General features: G+C 44.8%; 1 protein-coding gene across 2 annotated transcripts in view; it reads left to right on the forward strand.

Annotated features, from left to right (window-relative positions):
- The window catches only part of LOC126187593 (B-cell receptor CD22-like), a 173,807-nt gene that overhangs the window by 137,804 nt on the left and 18,212 nt on the right, over positions 1-17,791 (forward strand). For both annotated transcript variants that reach the window (XM_049928777.1, XM_049928778.1), the window contains exon 8: positions 4,058-4,335. In XM_049928777.1, the coding sequence (XP_049784734.1) occupies positions 4,058-4,335 (278 nt within the window). The remainder of the gene's footprint in view (positions 1-4,057; positions 4,336-17,791) is intronic.

Consider the following 17,791-nt stretch of genomic DNA (forward strand, 5'->3'; position numbering starts at 1 on the left):
AGAGTAGAACTTGCAACCTACGTCCTCAATTATTTGCTGGATGTATTCCAATGTCTTCCTTTACAGTTTTTACGCTCTACAGCTCCCTCTAGTACCATGGAAGTCATTCCCTGGTGTCTTAACAGATGTTCTATCATCCTGTCCCTTCTCCTTATCAGTGTTTTCCATATATTCTCTTAATCTCCGATTCTGCACAGAACCTCCTCGTCTGTAGCACCACGTTTAGAGTACTTAGATTTTCTTCTGTTCCGCTTTCCCCAGCCCATGTTTCACTACCGTAGAATACTGTACTCCAGACGTACAAAAAAAATGGTTCAAATGGCTCTGAGCACTATGGGATTTAAATTCTGAGGTCGTCAGTCCCCTAGAACTTGGAACTACTTAAACCTAACCAACCTATTGACATTACCCACATCCATGCCCGAGGCAGGATTCGAACCTACGATCGTAACGGTCACGTGGCTCAAGACTGTAGCGCCTAGAACCACTCGGCCACTCCGGCCGGCACATTCTCAGAAATTTCTTCTTCAAATTAGGGCAGACATTTTATATTAGTAGTCTTCTCTTGGCCAGGAATGCCCTTTTTGCCATTGTTAGTCTGCTTTTGATGTCAGCCTTATTCCGTCCGTCATTCGTTATTTTACTGCCTAGGTAGCAGAATTCCTTAACTTCATCTACAGCGTGACCATCGATCCTGATATTAAATTTCTCGCCGATCATTACGTTCAGCAGTTGACAATCGTGCATTATACACTCCTGGAAATGGAAAAAAGAACACATTGACACCGGTGTGCCAGACCCACCATACTTGCTCCGGACACTGCGAGAGGGCTGTACAAGCAATGATCACACGCACGGCACAGCGGACACACCAGGAACCGCGGTGTTGGCCGTCGAATGGCGCTAGCTGCGCAGCATTTGTGCACCGCCGCCGTCAGTGTCAGCCAGTTTGCCGTGGCATACGGAGCTCCATCGCAGTCTTTAACACTGGTAGCATGCTGCGACAGCGTGGACGTGAACCGTATGTGCAGTTGACGGACTTTGAGCGAGGGCGTATAGTGGGCATGCGGGAGGCCGGGTGGACGTACCGCCGAATTGCTCAACACGTGGGGCGTGAGGTCTCCACAGTACATCGATGTTGTCGCCAGTGGTCGGCGGAAGGTGCACGTGCCCGTCGACCTGGGACCGGACCGCAGCGACGCACGGATGCACGCCAAGACCGTAGGATCCTACGCAGTGCCGTAGGGGACCGCACCGCCACTTCCCAGCAAATTAGGGACACTGTTGCTCCTGGGGTATCGGCGAGGACCATTCGCAACCGTCTCCATGAAGCTGGGCTACGGTCCCGCACACCGTTAGGCCGTCTTCCGCTCACGCCCCAACATCGTGCATCCCGCCTCCAGTGGTGTCGCGACAGGCGTGAATGGAGGGACGAATGGAGACGTGTCGTCTTCAGCGATGAGAGTCGCTTCTGCCTTGGTGCCAATGATGGTCGTATGCGTGTTTGGCGCCGTGCAGGTGAGCGCCACAATCAGGACTGCATACGACCGAGGCACACAGGGCCAACACCCGGCATCATGGTGTGGGGAGCGATCTCCTACACTGACCGTACACCACTGGTGATCGTCGAGGGAACACTGAATAGTGCACGGTACATCCAAACCGTCATCGAACCCATCGTTCTACCATTCCTAGACCGGCAAGGGAACTTGCTGTTCCAACAGGACAATGCACGTCCGCATGTATCCCGTGCCACCCAACGTGCTCTAGAAGGTGTAAGTCAACTACCCTGGCCAGCAAGATCTCCGGATCTGTCCCCCATTGAGCATGTTTGGGACTGGATGAAGCGTCGTCTCACGCGGTCTGCACGTCCAGCACGAACGCTGGTCCAACTGAGGCGCCAGGTGGAAATGGCATGGCAAGCCGTTCCACAGGACTACATCCAGCATCTCTACGATCGTCTCCATGGGAGAATAGCAGCCTGCATTGCTGCGAAAGGTGGATATACACTGTACTAGTGCCGACATTGTGCATGCTCTGTTGCTTGTGTCTATGTGCCTGTGGTTCTGTCAGTGTGATCATGTGATGTATCTGACCCCAGGAATGTGTCAATAAAGTTTCCCCTTCCTGGGACAATGAATTCACGGTGTTCTTATTTCAATTTCCAGGAGTGTATAAATGAATTGTCCACTCGTTTGAAAATTTATCCTCGCGTGCCGTCTTTAGTGACATTATTCTGGGCATGATTTCCAATTTAGGGACCGTACTCATTACATGTCCTGATTCGTTCTTGTTTTGTGGTCATGTGGATGACTATAACCATACAAATATAATGCGGTCACAAACCCAGAAAAAATTAATTGACCATATCTTAATGCCACTCAGTAAAAATGTTGGCAAGTCAAATGATGTCAAGTCAAACGGCAGATATAATTGTGGCACTAACTTAAATAACGCGTTTGTTCCTATACGTTGCACATGTTTCAGTAATTCCGAAGGTACATCATCGACTCCTACTCACTTGATACAGTTCAGCTCATTCAGTGCTCTGTCGCACTCACATCGTTTAACTGAATAACAATTACACCTTGAAACATTACCAACCTCGCTCAAGATTAACGTTACTAGCAAACTCTCCCTCCCTGACAATGCTGTGGGAATGATTACCTCAGTATCAATCTTGTTCATAATTTACGTTACTAGCAATCTCTGCCTCCCTGCCGTTATTCTGGGCATGATTTCCAATTTAGGGACCGTACTCATTACATGTCCTGATTCGTTCTTGTTTTGTGGTCATGTGGATGCGGTCACAAACCCAGAAAAAATTAATTGACTATATCTTAATAATTATTTGCTCTCTCCATAATCCTAGTTATTGTGAAATGTTTATTTATTTGATAATTACAGAACTATGTGTTCCACTGCAACTAACTAGGAAAATTCATTTGCTGTTCAACGTTAGACAGAGGCATAGCACCACCAATGGGACCTTGTCTAGCTAAGCACTGTGGCCTTCACAGAAACTTCGTCGCACATTCATTATTTACAAACTAATTCACCTGTAGTAGTAACATCAGTCCGTAAATAAATCTATTCATTTTCAATTCATCTTTAGTAGGAGACTGTACTTTCAGAATTGCATTCAACACGTTCCGTCATAACAATTCCACATAGTTTCTACCTCATATTACCTAATATCTCTGTTGTACTTACTAAAATAATCGATGCGTATCCACCTACAGGTTCGGTATGTAAGTGACAATCCTAGAGACTGACAAAAATTTGGTCGGACTTGTAGGTTTAGGCCCACTAATTATCAGAAAATTATAGTAGCCTTGCGTTGTAGGAACCGCTCAACACTCCAGTGGGTTACACTTTGAAAACTCTCCACATTGTCAAAGTTTGGTGTGACTACTTTGACATATTCGACGGGAGTCTTTCCTACAGATTCACTGTCTTCCTGCAGGTTTTTTTCTACTTCGCTTAGAACTGGACTTGTGAACGTAGAGGAGATTGACTTGTCTGCAAAATGTAGTAGTTTAAGTTGAGATACTGATAAGTTACTTCTGTTTCACTGTACAGCAATGGATTTCGCGTGTTCTCCATACAGCACTATAAATTAGGTGAATTGAATACACATGTATAGAGTTAGTGGACTCTTGTTTTGTAAATGGATGTTTTCAATATTCCACATTAGTACTTTACATTCTGATAATTGTTAGTTCATTACACGAAACTGATATAGTATTCGAGTCCCCATGCAGTAAAATATAGCCCTTAGGATCTGGAACCGATGCAATGTAAGTCTGATATCAGTTCACATGGCTGAGTGGAAAATATAAGGAAAATAGAGGTATTATGTAAGAATATTATCGCATACAATATCCTCCATGACTAAGTTGTGAAGTGACATTCCCACTGTGTTCCATTACCATGGAAGCCACGGAAGTAGTAACGAAGTATGACACGACGGCTATAATGAGTTTTTTGTTTTATCTGATGTAATCTGGAGTAAATAGCGCCGTTGAGATTGTGTTAAATCACTTTTTTCTCACAGGATTGCCTGACGCTCCATCCAACTGCTCCCTTTTGAACGAGAGGACTGACTCTTTCGCGGTACAGTGCTCTAACGCCACTGACCGTGGATTCCGCCAGAGCTACCAGCTAGAAGTCTTCGATGTCAAAACAGGCAACCTAATGCTCAATAAGACGCAGAAGTCGCCAGTCTTCCTAGTGGACGACATCGAGCCTCACCAAGACATCACGATGCGCATCGCAGCTGTCAGCCCCAGGGGTCGCAGTGAATGGACCAGGATGAACATCTTCAGAGTCCCGGTGAGTGACCGAAACGTCCAGATTCGTGCTCTAGGCTCTAAATGCTAAGGCCCCTACGTACGATATACACTGCTGGCCATTGTAATTGCTACACCAAGAGTAAATGCAGATGATAAACGGGTATTCACTGGACAAACATATTATACTAGAACTGATATGTGATTATATTTTCACGTAATTTGGGTGCATAGATCCTGAGAAATCAGTACCCAGAAAAGGCACCTCTGGCCGTAATAACGGCCTTGATACGCCTGGGCCTTGAGTCAAACAGAGCTAGGATGGCGTGTACAGGTACAGTTTCCCATGCAGCTTCAACACGATACCGCAGTTCTACAATTGTAATGACTGGCGTATTGTGACGAGCCATTTGCTCGCCCACCAATGACCAGACGTTTTCAATTGGCGAGAGATCTGGAGAATGTGTGGCCAGGGCAGCAGTCGAACATTTTCTGTATACAGAAAGGCCCGTACAGGACCTGCAAATTGCGGTCGTGCATTATCCTGCTGAAATGTAGGGTTCGCAGGGATCGAAATAAGGGTAGAGCCACGGGTCGTATCACATCTGAAATGTAACGTCCACTGTTCAAACTGCCGTCAATGCGAACAAGAGGTGACCGAGACGTGTAATCAATGACGAATACACGCTTCCAATGTGCGTTCACTGCGATATTGCCGAACACGGATGGGACTATCATTTTGTTGTAAACAGAACCTGGATTCATCCGAAAAAATTATATTTTGTCATTCGTGCATCCAGCCTCGTCGTTGAGTACACCATCGCAGGCGCTCCTGTCTGCGATGCAGCGTCAGGGGTAACCGCAACCACGGTCTCCAAGCTGATAGTCCATGCTGCTGCGAACGTCGTCGAACTGTTCGTACAGATGGTTTTTGTTTTGCAAACGTCCCCATCTGTTGACGCAGGGATCTAGACGTGGCTGCACGATCAGTTACTGCCATGCCGATAAGATGCCTGTCATTTCGACTGCTAGTGATACGAGGCACTTGGGATCCAGCACGGCGTTCCGTATTACCCTCCTGAACCCACCGATTCCATAGTCTGCTAACAGTCATTGAATCTGGACCAACGCGAGTAGCAATGTCGCAATACGATAAACCACAATCGCGATAGGCTAAAATCCGGCCTTTATCAAAGTCGGAAACTTGATGATACGCATTTCTCCTCCTTACACGAGGCATCACAACAACTTTTCACCAGGCAACGCCGGTCAACTGCTGTTGTATGAGAAATCGCTTGGAAACTTTCCTCATGTCAGCACGTACTAGGTGTCACCACCGGCTCCGACATTGTGTGAATGCTCTGAAAAGCTAATCATTTGCATGTCACAGCATCTTCTTCCAGTCGGTTAAATTTCGTGTCTGTAGCAAGTCATCTTCGTGATGTAGCAATTTTAATGGCCAGTAGTGTAGTTTTTTGGCTTTGGTATTGAACGTCCAACAGTTTACTCGTTTATGATTCACTGCACGCATGTCATTTCATCGAGTTAATGTAACAGGCTGGCGTAATCCAAATATTTCTTGTTGCCGTGTAGATAATGATGCAACACCATCGCAGTTCTTAGTTACACCGCGCCATATAATGACCCAACTTAACACACTTCCTTGTGGTTGTTTTTGTATGGAGGTGAACTAAAATTATGTTCTTTTGCTAGTTTGAGAGAAAATGTTTCGGTAGGCAAATACTCTAAGAGTAAGATGCTGTGACGTGAATGAAGGGTGAGGCAGGAAGACAAACCACATCAATATGCTGTCGAGTCGCATTAATGTGACCACCATCTATGTTCGACGTCAACTTCTAATCGCCACTCACAGACGACAGGTGACAGCACCAGCAGTCGAGGGTATATAAAACATGTCAGAGGGGAGGCGAAAACGAAGCGATTTATCTGACGCGCAAAGGGCATTATCATTGGCTTTCAGGCGAAGGTTGGAAATATTTCTGAAAGGCTAAGTCTGCAAACTGTTCGCATGCCACCGTAGTTAAAGTACGCCGTTCATGGGAAAAAGGCGCTATCGAAAACCGGAGCCGAGGCAGATGTGGTGCGGGATAGGTCATATAAAGGGCGGTCCATCGATCGTGACCGGGCCAAATGTCTCACGAAATAAGCGTCAAACGAAAAATCTACATAGAACGAAACTTGTCTAGCTTGAAGGGGGAAACCAGATGGCGCTACGGTTGGCCCGCTAGATGGCACTACCATAGGTCAAACGCATATCAACTGTGTTTTTTAAAAAATAGGGACCCACGTTTTTTATTACAATTCGTGTAGTACGTAAAGAAATATGAATGTTTCAGTTGGACCACTTTTTTCGGTTTGTTATAAATGGCGCTGTAATAGTCACAAACATATGGCTCACAATTTTAGACGAACAATTGGTAACAGGTAGGTTTTTTAAATAAATATACAAAACGTAAGTACGTTTGAACATTTTATTTCGGTTGTTCCAATGTGTTACATGTACCTTTGTGAACTTATCATTCCTAAAAACGCATGCTGTTACAGAGTGATTATCTGTAAATACCAAATTAATATAATAAATGCTCAAAATGATGTCCGTCAACCTCAATGCATTTGGCAATACGTGTAACGACATTCCTCCCAACAGCGAATACTTAGCCTTCCTTAATGTTCGCACATGCATTGACAATGCGCTGACGCATATTGTCGGGCGTTGTTGGTGGAACACAATAGCAAATATCCTTCAACTTTCCCCACAGAAAGAAATCCGGGGACGTCAAATACGGTGAACGTGCGGGCCATGATATGGTGCTTACACCATCAATCCACCTGTCATGAAATATGCTATTCAATACCGCTTCAACCGCACGCGAGCTATGTGCCGGACATCCATCATGTTGGAAGTACATCGCCATTCTGTCATGCAGTGAAACATCTTGTAGTTACATCGGTAGAACATTACGAAGGAAATCAGCATACATTGCACCATTTAGATTGTCATCGATAAAATGGGGACCAATTATCCTTCCTCCCATAATGTCGCACCATACATTAACCTCTCAAGGTCGCTGATGTTCCTCTTGTCGCAGCCTTCGTGGATTTTCCGTTGCCCAATGGTGCATATTATGCCGGTTTACGTTACGGCAGTTGGTGAATGAGGCTTCGTCGCTAAATAGAACGCGTGCGAAAAATCTGTCATCGTCCCGTAATTTCTCTTGTGCCCAGTGGCAGAACTGTACACCACGTTCAGAGTCGTCGCCATGCAATTCCTGATGCATTGAAATATGGTTAGGGAGTAGTCGATGTTGATGTAGCATTCTCAACACCGACATTTTTGAGATTCCCGATTCTCGCGCAATTTTTTTGCTACTGATGTGCGGATTATTTGCGATAGCAGCTAAAACACCTACTTGTGCATCATCATTTGTTGCAGGTCGTAGTTGACGTTTCACATGTAGCTGAACACTTCCTGTTTCCTTAAATAACGTAACTATCCGGCGAACGGTCCAGACACTTGGATGATGTCGTCCAGGATACTGAGCAGCATACACAGCACACGCCCTTTGGGCATTTTGATCACAATAGCCATACATCAACACTATATCGACCTTTTCCCCAATGGGTAAACGGTCCATTTTAACACGGGTAATGTATCACGAAGCAAATACCGTCCGCACTGGCGGAATATTACGTGATACCACGTACTTATACGTTTGTGACTATTACAGCGCCATCTACCACAAAGCGAAAAAAGTGGTCCAACTAAAACATTCATATTTCTTTACGTACTACTCGAAAATGTAATAAAAATGGGGGTTACTATTTTAAAAAAACGCAGTTGATATCCGTTTGACCTTTGGCCGCGGCATGTAGCGGGCCAACCATAGCGCCATCTGGTTTCCCCCTTCATGCTAGACGAGTTTCGTTATTTGTAGTTTTTTCGTTTGACGCTTACTTCCTGAGATATTTGGCCCGGTTACTATCAATGAACCACCCTGTATAACAGGGTGAAAAATGGCAGTGGAGATATGAACGGGTGAATAGATATGCACCTCTTGAACAACTAACCGCCCAGGTGAACGAAGGGCTCACCAACAGTGTCTCGTCAATGACTGTTGAGCGAACGTTGCTGCGAATGGGTCTCTGCAGCATCCGCCTGGTCGATATACCCATGCTTACTCCCGTTCACCGGCGACGAAGACTGGGTGCTGCACACCACTAACGCAGTTTGACGTCTCCTGAGTGGCGGCAGGTGGCCTTTTAAGACGTATCACATTTTATGTTTCGTTGGATTGATTTCCTTTGGCCTGTGCGGCCATGCAACAATCGTTGGAAGGGTCTAGGTCGGAGGAGGAAGCAGTACGGTCTGGAGAATGTTTGAGTGGCTTTCCATGGATGAGCTCGTTATCCTAGGAGGCACAATAGATCAAGTATGCTTCTATCTTTGAGGACCATTTCAACCACAACCCGTACTTTTTTCTCCTCGACACTATGCCATCTACCAGTAGGATAACGCAACGTGTCACACAGCTTGCTCTGTACGTACGTGGTTCAAAGAGCAGCAGTATGAGTTTACCGATCTCCTCTCTTTTACTCTGGAGCTGCCTACTACCACGGAAGTTATTCTCTGATGTCTTAATAATAGTATCTCTTCTTATTGTCATTGTTTTCCATATGTTCCCTACTTCGCCAGTTCTGCGGAGAAGCTCCCCATTCCGTAATTACCAGTAAACCTAATTTTTCGACGTTCTGCTGTAGCACCAAAACTCAGACGCTTCGATTCTCTTCTGTTCCGGTTTTCTCAAAGTCCTTGATTTACTACCGTACAATGCTGTGCTCCAAACGTAAATCGCAGAAATTTATTCCTCAGATTGAGGTATGTCTTGCTTCTTTTTTTCCAGGAATGCCCTCTTTATCTCTGGACGTTTGCTTTTTGCGTCTGCCGTGCTTCGTGCGTCATGGGTTAGATTTATTACAAGAAAGCAGAATCCGTTAACTTTTGTCTACTTTGTGATCGCCTATTGTGATATTATCTTTCTCGTTATTGTCACATCTGCTACTTCTCATTACTTTTGTCTTTCTTCGGTTAACTCTCAATTCACGTTCTGTACTCTTTGGATCAGTCTTGCCGTTGAGCAGATATTGTGGCTCTCCTCCACTTTCATTGACGATGGCCGTACAACAGCGAACTGATTTTTTTTCAGACTGAATTTTAATCCCACTTTTCAACCTATCTTTTATTGCCGCCATTGCTTCTTCTATGGATCTGTACAGCAGTACTCTACATCCTTGTCTTACATCCTTTTTGAACGCAAACATTCGTTCTTGGTCTTCTGCTCTGATTGTTCCCTCTTGGTTCTCGTACATAATGTATAGTCGAATACCATGCACCATTTTACACAGCAGAACGATTTTTCCAATTCTTGAAATCATATGAAAGTGTCTTGACTATTCTCCAGCCTTGCTTCGATTATCAACCGCAACATTAGGCCTGCGTCTCTAGTGCAATTATCTTTCCTATATGTAAAGTGACCTTCATCTAGCACATTTTCTTTTCCATTCTTCGGTATATTATTCTACTTAGTAACTGGATGCACGAGCTGTTAAGCTGGTGGTACGATAGTTCTAGAATGTACAATCTCGGACTGTCATCGAAATGATGTGGACCAGATTTTTTTTCCGAAAGCCTCATAGTATGTCACAAGTCTCACAGATTACACACACCAACTCGAATAATCACTTGGTAGTCACTTCACCCCAGTGACTGTAGGCATTCCAATGGGATGTTATGTATCCCGTCATCCTTATTTGATCTCAAATACTTCGTACCTCTTTTAAATTCTGACTCTAATACTTGACCTTCCATATCGACCCCAATTTCTTCTTCTGTCATATCATACCACTCCACCCTCTCAAAAATGCTTTCATTGTCCTCTATCCACCTATCCGCTATGTCCCCTTCGATTAACAATGGAACCCTCGTTGCATTCTTAATGAGACCGTCATATTTTTAAATTTCACCACATACTGTTTTGACTTTACTGTATACTAAGCCAATCACTCCGACGATCATTTCTTTTCCGATTACCTGTCATTTTTCCTGTAGCCTTTTCGCCCTGGCATCCCTGCAGTTACTATTTGTTTCGTACTTAAGTGATTTATAATGCTGCAATATTGTCTTTCATTCAACATTTTTGTGCTTCGTTTCTTCGACGATCTGTTAAAGTATTTCTCATGTCAACCAGACTTCTTCGCAGTTACTTTTCTTCCACCTGCGATTGTCTGTCCAACATCTGTGGCTGCTCTTTATGGAGATGTTCAATCTTCCTCTAATGAACTGCATACTATACAAGGTGAGTCACCTAACATTACATCTACATCTACATCTACATCTATACTCCGCGAGCCACCTTACGGTGTGTGGCGGAGGGTACTTATTGTACCACTATCTGATCCCCCCTTCCCTGTTCCATTCACGAATTGTGCGTGGGAAGAACGACTGCTTGTATGTCTCCGTATTTGCTCTAATTTCTCGGATCTTTTCGTTGTGATCATTACGCGAGATATATGTGGGCGGTAGTAATATGTTGCCCATCTCTTCCCGGAATGTGCTCTCTCGTAATTTCGATAATAAACCTCTCCGTATTGCGTAACGCCTTTCTTGAAGTGTCCGCCACTGGAGCTTGTTCAGCATCTCCGTAACGCTCTCGCGCTGACTAAATGTCCCCATGACGAATCGCGCTGCTTTTCGCTGGATCATGTCTATCTCTTCTATTAATCCAACCTGGTAAGGGTCCCATACTGATGAGCAATACTCAAGAATCGGACGAACAAGCGTTTTGTAAGCTACTTCTTTCGTCAATGAGTCACATTTTCTTAGAATTCTTCCTATGAATCTCAACCTGGCGCCTGCTTTTCCCACTATTTGTTTTATGTGATCATTCCACTTCAGATCGCTCCGGATAGTAACTCCTAAGTATTTTACGGTCGTTACCGCTTCCAATGATTTACCACCTATGGCATAATCGTACTGGAATGAATTTCTGCCCCTATGTATGCGCATTATATTACATTTATCTACGTTTAGGGAAAGCTGCCAGCTGTCGCACCATGCATTAATCCTCTGCAGGTCTTCCTGGAGTACGTACGAGTCTTCTGATGTTGCTACTTTCTTGTAGACAACCGTGTCATCTGCAAATAGCCTCACGGAGCTACCGATGTTGTCAACTAAGTCATTTATGTATTATGTAAACAATAAAGGTCCTATCACGCTTCCTTGCGGTACTCCCGAAATTACCTCTACATCTGCAGATTTTGAACCGTTAAGAATGACATGTTGTGTTCTTTCTTCTAGGAAATCCTGAATCCAATCACAAACCTGGTCCGATATTCCGTAAGCTCGCATTTTTTTCACTAAACGTAAGTGCGGAACCGTATCAAATGCCTTCCTGAAGTCCAGGAATACGGCATCAATCTGCTCGCCAGTGTCTACGGCACTGTGAATTTCTTGGGCAAATAGGGCGAGCTGAGTTTCACATGATCTCTGTTTGCGGAATCCATCTTGGTTATGATGAAGGAGATTTGTATTATTTAAGAACGTCATAATACGAGAACACAAAACATGTTCCATTATTCTACAACAGATTGACGTAAGCGAAATAGGCCTATAATTATTCGCATCTGATTTAGGACCCTTCTTGAAAATGGGAACGACCTGCGCTTTCTTCCAGTCGCTAGGTACTTTACGTTCTTCCAGCGATCTACGATAAATTGCTGATAGAAAGGGGGCAAGTTCTTTAGCATAATCACTGTAGAATCTTAAGGGTATCTCGTCTGGTCCGGATGCTTTTCCGCTACTAAGTGATAGCAGTTGTTTTTCAATTCCGATATCGTTTATTTCAATATTTTCCATTTTGGCGTCCGTGCGACGGCTGAAGTCAGGGACCGTGTTACGATTTTCCGCAGTGAAACAGTTTCGGAACACTGAATTCAGTATTTCTGCCTTTCTTCGGTCGTCCTCTGTTTCGGTGCCATCGTGGTCAACGAGTGACTGAATAGGGGATTTAGATCCGCTTACCGATTTTACATATGACCAAAACTTTTTAGGGTTCTTGTTTAGATTGTTTGCCAATGTTTTATGTTCGAATTCGTTGAATGCTTCTCTCATTGCTCTCTTTACGCTCTTTTTCGCTTCGTTCAGCTTTTCCTTATCAGCTATGATTCGACTACTCGTAAACCTATGATGAAGCTTTCTTTGTTTCCGTAGTACCTTTCGTACATGATTGTTATACCACGGTGGATCTTTCCCCTCGCTTTGGACCTTAGTCGGTACGAACTTATCTAAGGCGTACTGGACGATGTTTCTGAATTTTTTCCATTTTTGTTCCACATCCTCTTCCTCAGAAATGAACGTTTGATGGTGGTCACTCAGATATTCTGCGATTTGTGCCCTATCACTCTTGTTAAGCAAATATATTTTCCTTCCTTTCTTGGCATTTCTTATTACACTTGTAGTCATTGATGCAACCACTGACTTATGATCACTGATACCCTCTTCTACATTCACGGAGTCGAAAAGTTCCGGTCTATTTGTTGCTATGAGGTCTAAAACGTTAGCTTCACGAGTTGGTTCTCTAACTATCTGCTCGAAGTAATTCTCGGACAAGGCAGTCAGGATAATGTCACAAGAGTCTCTGTCCCTGGCTCCAGTTCTGATTGTGTGACTATCCCATTCTATACCTGGTAGATTGAAGTCTCCCCCTATTACAATAGTATGATCACGAAACTTCTTCACGACGTTCTGCAGGTTCTCTCTGAGGTGCTCAACTACTACGGTTGCTGATGCAGGTGGTCTATAGAAGCATCCGACTATCATATCTGACCCACCTTTGATACTTAGCTTAACCCAGATTATTTCACATTCGCATTCGCTACTAACTTCACTGGATATTATTGAATTCTTTACTGCTATAAATACTCCTCCACCATTGGCGTTTATCCTATCCTTGCGGTATATATTCCATTCTGTGTCTAGGATTTCGTTACTGTTCACTTCCGGTTTTAACCAACTTTCCGTTCCTAATACTATATGCGCACTATTTCCTTCAATAAGAGATACTAATTCAGGAACCTTGCCCTGGATACTCCTGCAGTTTATCAATATTACGTTAACTTTTCCTGTTTTTGGTCTCTGAGGACGGACGTTCTTTATCAACGATGATAATGTCCTCTCTGGTAAGCCGTCAGGTATTTTATCGTTTCGCCCAAGGGGGGGTCCCTCTAACCTAAAAAAACCCCGTGTGCACGCCACACGTACTCTGCTACCCTAGTAGCTGCTTCCGGTGTGTAGTGCACGCCTGACCTGTCTAGGTGGGCCCTACAGTTCTCCACCCAATAACGGAGGTCGATGAATTTGCAACCATTATAGTCGCAGAGTCGTCTGAGCCTCTGGTTTAGACCCTCCACACGGCTCCAAACCAGAGGACTGCGATCGACTCTGGGCACTATGCTGCAGATATTAAGCTCAGCTTGCACTCCGCGTGCGATGCTGGTTGTCTTCACCAAATCAGCCAGCCGCCGGAAGGAACCAAGGATGGCCTCAGAACCCAAGCGGCAGGCGTCATTCGTTCCGACATGTGCTACTATCTGCAGCCGGTCACACCCAGTGCGTTCAATAGCTGCCGGAAGGGCCTCCTCCACATTACGGACGAGACCCCCCGGCAAGCACACCGAGTGCACACTGGCATTCTTCCCCGACCTACCCGCTATTTTCCTGAGGGGCTCCATAACCCGCCTAACGTTGGAGCTCCCTATAACTAATAGGCCCGCCCTCTGTGACTGTCGGGACCTTGCTGGAGAATCGGCCACTGGCCCAACAGGCGAGGCATCCGGGTGGTGGCTCGGAAACGATGTCATCACCACTAGGAAGCACCCCGTACCTGTTGGAAAGGGGTAAGGCAGCTGCCACGCGGCCAGATCCCACCTTCGCCTTTCGGCCAGGCACGCGCGAGCCCACCACTGTCCGCCATTCACCCTGGAGTGATGGCTGACCGGTAAGATGCTCACTGCCGGAAGACGCAGCGACATCAGGGGTTCCATGTGACTCCAAGGCCACCGAAGTAGGCATAGGTCTCACCACAGTTGCCCCAACGCCACTACGAGCCGACGCCTGCGCCTCGAGCTCGATGAGCCTAACAGACAAAGCCTCCACCTGCCCCCGAAGAGTGGCCAATTCTCCTTGCGTCCGCTCACAACAACCACAGTCCCTACACATGACTATGTTTACCCTACTCTATACGATGACAAATTCCCAAGATAATCTTCTGATGAGCTACTCTGATAATCAAGAAACACTCACTGAAATACGAGACGCGAAAACTACGCTAGGTTTTCCCAGAAAAACTATTTAAAAGCTAAGCGCAGGAAATAAGTACAAAAACGCTTTATACAAACAGTACTCGCTGCTGCTGGTGCTCTCGCTCTGGCTGTCACAAGACAACTGCTGATTCAAGTGACTAGTGGCTAACGGCCGCGAAACAAACAAAAGACGGTTTTAGGGCGCTTTCTGTTCTAAACGATCAAGAAAACACTAAGAAATCTAACACGAAAACTACGTAAAGTTTTATCAAGAACTGTTAGTTACTATGCAGAGCAGATAAACACAAATAGAATCCCTTCCTTAGTGGAAGGTCGTAAACAAAATGCAAAATAAACGCTTTATACAAACAGTACTCGCTGCTGCTGGTGCTCTCGCTCTGGCTGTCACAAGACAACTGCTGATTCAAGTGACTAGTGGCTAACGGCCGCGAAACAAACAAAAGACGGTTTTAGGGCGCTTTCTGTTCTAAACGATCAAGAAAACACTAAGAAATCTAACACGAAAACTACGTAAAGTTTTATCAAGAACTGTTAGTTACTATGCAGAGCAGATAAACACAAATAGAATCCCTTCCTTAGTGGAAGGTCGTAAACAAAATGCAAAATAAACGCTTTATACAAACAGTACTCGCTGCTGCTGGTGCTCTCGCTCTGGCTGTCACAAGACAATTACCGCTGGATATATTTCGTAAACCACATCAAATACTGACGAATCGATTCCACAGACCGAACGTGAGGAGAGGGGCTAGTGTAATTGGTTAATACAAATCACAAAAAAGCACGGAAGTATGTTCTTTAACAAAAACATACGTTTTTTTAAATGGAACCCCATTAGTTTTGTTAGCACATCTGGACATATAAACAAATACGTAATCAGTGCCGTTTGTTGCATTGTAAAATTTTAATTACATCCGGAGATATTGTAACCTAAAGTTGACGCTTGAGTACCACTCCTCCACTGTTCGATCGTGTGAATCGGAGAGCACCGAATTAGGTAGAGATCCAAAGGGTAAGATGATGAACCTTAGGTACAGAAGCGACTGGAACAGCACATTACGTCCACATGCTAACACCTTTTTATTGGTCTTTTTCACTGATGCACATGTACATTACCATGAGGGGTGAGGTACACGTTCGACGGGCGTTTCATAGGACGTGGAGGACGCATAAATTGGCCAGCCCGTTCTCCTGATCTTACGCCTCTGGACTTCTTTCTGTGAGGTACGTTAAAGGAGAATGTGTACCGTGATGTGCCTACAACCCCAGAGGATATGAAACAACGTATTGTGGCAGCCTGCGGCGACATAACACCAGATGTACTGCGGTGTGTACGACATTCATTACGCAAGAGATTGCCATTGTGTGCAGCAAATGATGGCCACCACGTTGAACATCTATAGGCCTGACATGTCGGGACACACTCTATTCCACTCCGTAATTGAAAACGGAAACCACGTGTGTACGTGTACCTCACCCCTCATGGTAATGTACATGTGCGGCAGTGAAAAAGACCAATAAAAAGGTGTTAGCATGTGGACGTAATGTGCTGTTCCAGTCTCTTCTGTACCTAAGGTCCATCCCCTTGGATCCCTACGTAATTAGGTGCCCTCCGATACACACGATCGAACAGCGGAGGAGTGGTACTCAAGCGTCAACTTTAGGTTACAATATCTCCGGATGTAATTAACATTTTCCAATTCAACAAACGACACTGATTACGTATTTGTTTATATGTTCAGATGTGCTAACAAAACTAACGGGGTTCCATTTAAAAAAACGTAGGTTTGTGTTAAAAAACATACTTCCGTGCATTTTTTTGTGGTTTGTATTAATCAATTACACTAGCCCCTCTCCTCACGTTCGGTCTGTGGAATCGATTCGTCAGTATTTGATGTGGTTTACGAAATATATCCCGCGGTAACGTTAGGTGATTCATCCTGTATTTTAGCATAGTATCGACATCTGTAGCGAACGCCAAATGTGTCTCATGATTCCCTGGCGCTTCTCAATCCCACTTAGTTCCACTCTGATTGTCCCGCGACGATCCTCGCAAACTTCAGTCAACCATTCGTCATAGCTAACTTCTGATCAGAATGGTTCAAAGGGCTCTGAGCACTATGGGACTTAACTGCTGAGGTCATCAGTCCCCTAGAACTTATACCTACTTAAACCTAACTAACCTAAGAACATCACACACATCCATCCCCGAGGCAGGATTCGCACCTGCGGCCGTAACGGTCACGCGGTTCCAGACTGTAGCGCCTAGAACCGCTCGGCCACTGCGGCCGGCTTGTGATCTGAGTCTACATCTGTAGTCCAATGTCGGATTCCCGAATCTACGTCTGATCGTGATGTAATATAGGTGGAATCTTCCCACATCTTACGGCCTTTTCAAGTACACTTTCTCCCCTTGTGATTCGTGAACAAATTTTGCACCGTTAACAGCTGAAAATTATAGCGGAACTCCATTAGTATTTCTCCCCTCTCATTGCTACTATCAGGCCCAATTTCTCCCTTCTACTCATTCCCCTAGAATAGCTCCCATAATTTTTAGACTTTCATCTCCCTTAACGTACTTAATTACCTGTTTGTTATCTTCACATACATTTTGCATCTCTGTATCATCTCTTGCGATGTCGGTATATATATCTGAGCTATTGCTGTCTGTGTTTGGATGCTGTAAAATCTGGTGAGAACAAACCTATCTCTTAACTGTTCACAGTAACTCACTCTCTCTCCTACTCTCCTATATTCGTCTTAACAGAAATCTTTATCTTCCTTCAGTTTCACATCCCTATCCCCTCCACTTATAGCGTCAGCCTTAGCATTTCCATTTCAAATTTCCTACTGTACCTACCACCTAAAAACTTCTGAAATTTCACTCCCCGACTCGTTAAACTTTACCATTTCGTTGGTTATTCTACCTTTTTCTCATGGTCACCTCCTCCTTGGCTGTCTGCTCCCGGAGACCCAAGAGGAGAGACTTACCTGGAAAGTGAGACCTGAGTTTCTCCCAGTGTATACAGTGTTCAAATAACTGGCGGGAATGCAACGGGTTACGTCGTCGACAACCACCGATATTGCAATAGGAGCACACACTA

The sequence above is a fragment of the Schistocerca cancellata genome, chromosome 5 (assembly GCF_023864275.1).
Source record: "Schistocerca cancellata isolate TAMUIC-IGC-003103 chromosome 5, iqSchCanc2.1, whole genome shotgun sequence".
In the NCBI taxonomy this organism is placed as follows: domain Eukaryota; kingdom Metazoa; phylum Arthropoda; class Insecta; order Orthoptera; family Acrididae; genus Schistocerca; species Schistocerca cancellata.